The sequence below is a fragment of the Rhea americana genome, unplaced genomic scaffold, assembly GCF_003343005.1.
Source record: "Rhea americana isolate MKP2758 unplaced genomic scaffold, rheAme1 scaffold_4, whole genome shotgun sequence".
NCBI lineage: Eukaryota > Metazoa > Chordata > Aves > Rheiformes > Rheidae > Rhea > Rhea americana.
This window is the reverse complement of record NW_028186534.1, coordinates 3921137-3923490: the sequence shown is the minus strand read 5'-3', so window position 1 is coordinate 3923490 and position 2354 is coordinate 3921137. Positions and strand designations below refer to the sequence as shown.

General features: G+C 63.6%; 1 protein-coding gene across 1 annotated transcript in view; it reads left to right on the top strand.

Annotated features, from left to right (window-relative positions):
- The window catches only part of R3HDML (R3H domain containing like), a 5107-nt gene extending 4900 nt beyond the window's left edge, over positions 1-207 (top strand). The window contains exon 5 of the mRNA XM_085313881.1: positions 75-207. Within this exon, the coding sequence (XP_085170007.1) occupies positions 75-207 (133 nt within the window). The remainder of the gene's footprint in view (positions 1-74) is intronic.
- The last annotated feature ends 2147 nt before the right edge of the window (positions 208-2354 follow it).

Here is a 2354-nt window from a genome sequence, read left to right as displayed (position 1 = left end):
AGTTGTAAGCCAGCTAAATTCCTCTCGGATGCAGGCGGCACCGCTCAGAGGCAATGCCTTCCTCTCTTTTCCAGGGGCAACTGGATAGGAGAAGCGCCGTACAAGGTGGGGAGACCGTGCTCAGCCTGCCCGCCGAGCTACGGCGGGGTCTGCAGCAACAACATGTGCTTCACGGGACTCAAATCCAACCAAGTGAGCTGGGTTTAGGGCTGCAGCGGCAGCCCCYGGCTCCACAGCGGGCGGCAAGGTGCACTGGGGGCGCAGCGGGCAGAGAAGAAGTCCCCAGGGACAAGGGTTGTATAAAACCAGAATTATTTATAACCCTGGTGCCTCCGAGCTGCTTTTTCTCTCCCTCAGCCCCCTCCCGTCCCCTCTTGGCTGCTGTAGGAGGCTTTAGGCAGTTCGGGCTCCGCACGCCCCCGTGGTTAGCGTAGCCTGCTTCGTCCCCACGCCGCGTAGGAGATGGCCGTGCTGTCGCTTCGTGGCTTCTCTTTTTTGTGCTCCTCCCGAGGGAGTACTCGCAATGTCCGGCTCCTTCCGACTTTGCGGGARGTAGGTGGGGGTAGGCGGCAGGGAGCGCTGGGTGCGGAGGGGCTGGCGGCTGGCTGCCCCCTTTCCCACCCCGTGGGGCTTCTCCGGGCTTCCCCCCACTGCCCCATCGTGTGGGTAAGGCAGAAGGTCCCTGTAAATAAACTCCAAGACTTTCCTGTCGTGGTGACCGCCGCAGGGGAGTGGCGGGGTTGGGGGGGCCCGGTGCACCCCACGGTGCTCCCTCCAGCCTCTGGCTCCCAGCACCCCAATAAAGATGTCTCCAGACCCCCGTGCTCCTGTCTGTCCTTGCATCCCGCCGTCCCTCGTGCAGCACAGAGCGACGCGCGCTTGCCCAGCGCTGGGAGGGGGTACGGGGGCGAGGGCAGCGGCGGCAGGGCACCCGCTGTGGGGGGATGCCCGGGTGCTTTGCTCTGTCGTGTGGGAGAAGGGCAGCACTGCTGGGACGCCGTCGAAGCTGCTCTTCCACGGGAACGGGTCTTGACGGGCTTTCACGCAGCAAAATGCCCTGTTGGGGCCGGCCTGGGCAAAGGGGGGAGGTGGCTCCTACGGCRGAGGCCTTGCCTGGCTCCCCCTCGCTGTGCAGCAGTGGGGAAGAAGATCTCTAGGGTCCTTGGGGACTCGCCGAGGCTGGTCGCAGGGAGAGGAGCCTTGGGGTCGGGGTCTGGGCCATGCCYTGGCCTCCCCAGGGCCAAGGTGCTGAGATGAAGTAGGGCTGGCTGGAGCGGGGGAGCTCCAAACCTCCTTCGCCCGAGCCAGGCTGCTGGGTTCGGAGGGCTCAGGCAGCGGCTGGAAGGAGGACCCGAGGTCCACCAGACCACAGAGACGCAAACGGACCCTGCGCTGCTGCGGGTTGGTTTTTGGAGCTCCAAGGCTGGCACTCTCATGCATTTGGTGCCATCTCAGCAGCACCTCTTGGACGCGCCCTTCCTGCTCTCCGAACAGCCCGTCCGGCAGCGGAGACAGATGTCGCGGGCCCTGCAAACACGGGACCGGGCTCCCGGACACGCACGTCCGCGGRGGAGCGCGGCTGTCGGCAGCTCGCCGTGGCCGCGAGCGCGGGGTGAGCGYGGGGAAGCGCCTGGCAAGGAGACACCTGCAAAAGCAGAGAGCTGGAACCTCGCACGAGCGATTGCACCCTCGCGTGTGCGATTGCACCGTCGCACGCGCGATCGCACCGTCGCGGCCTCTGTTTTCCCACCGCCGGCTGGCGACGGTAATAAAAGCGGCGGTGGCGGCGGCGGCGGCGGCGGTGGCGGCTCGGTGCACGGCGCCCGCTGCCCCGCCGCCCGGCGCTCCGCTCGGCTCTTCCCCGCAGCCGGGGCAGGAATGAACCCCCCTAGCCGGGGGGCTGCCCCGGCCTTGGCACCGGCTGGAAACAGGAGCCCCAAAACAGGCCGGGAAAAGCCGTGTTTGAGTTTCTAGCTTGGCAGCAGTTACTATAGCTACAGCACCAGCACCTTGCAGATTGGTTTCCATAAGAGCTTGGTTACTATTTAACATCTCCACCCACATTAGCCCTGATTAAGCGAATCAATAAGATAACAAGAGAGGCAGGTTTCCTTGCCCTGCCTCTCCGCACTCCCTCCTGCCTTCACCTAGTTCCTTAGTGATAGACACTTTTTTATTTATTTTTTTTCATTATTGTTATTATTATTCTCACACTTCCTCTGCTTTTCACCCCAAGTCCCCAGTAGCGGTAGCCGGCGAGACATGGTCAATGTAAGCACCCAGCTAAACGCTAAGATGGAGGCTCCATATGGTGAGTACAGCGCTTCCGTCTCCCCCGCCGCTGCTCCGGCGGG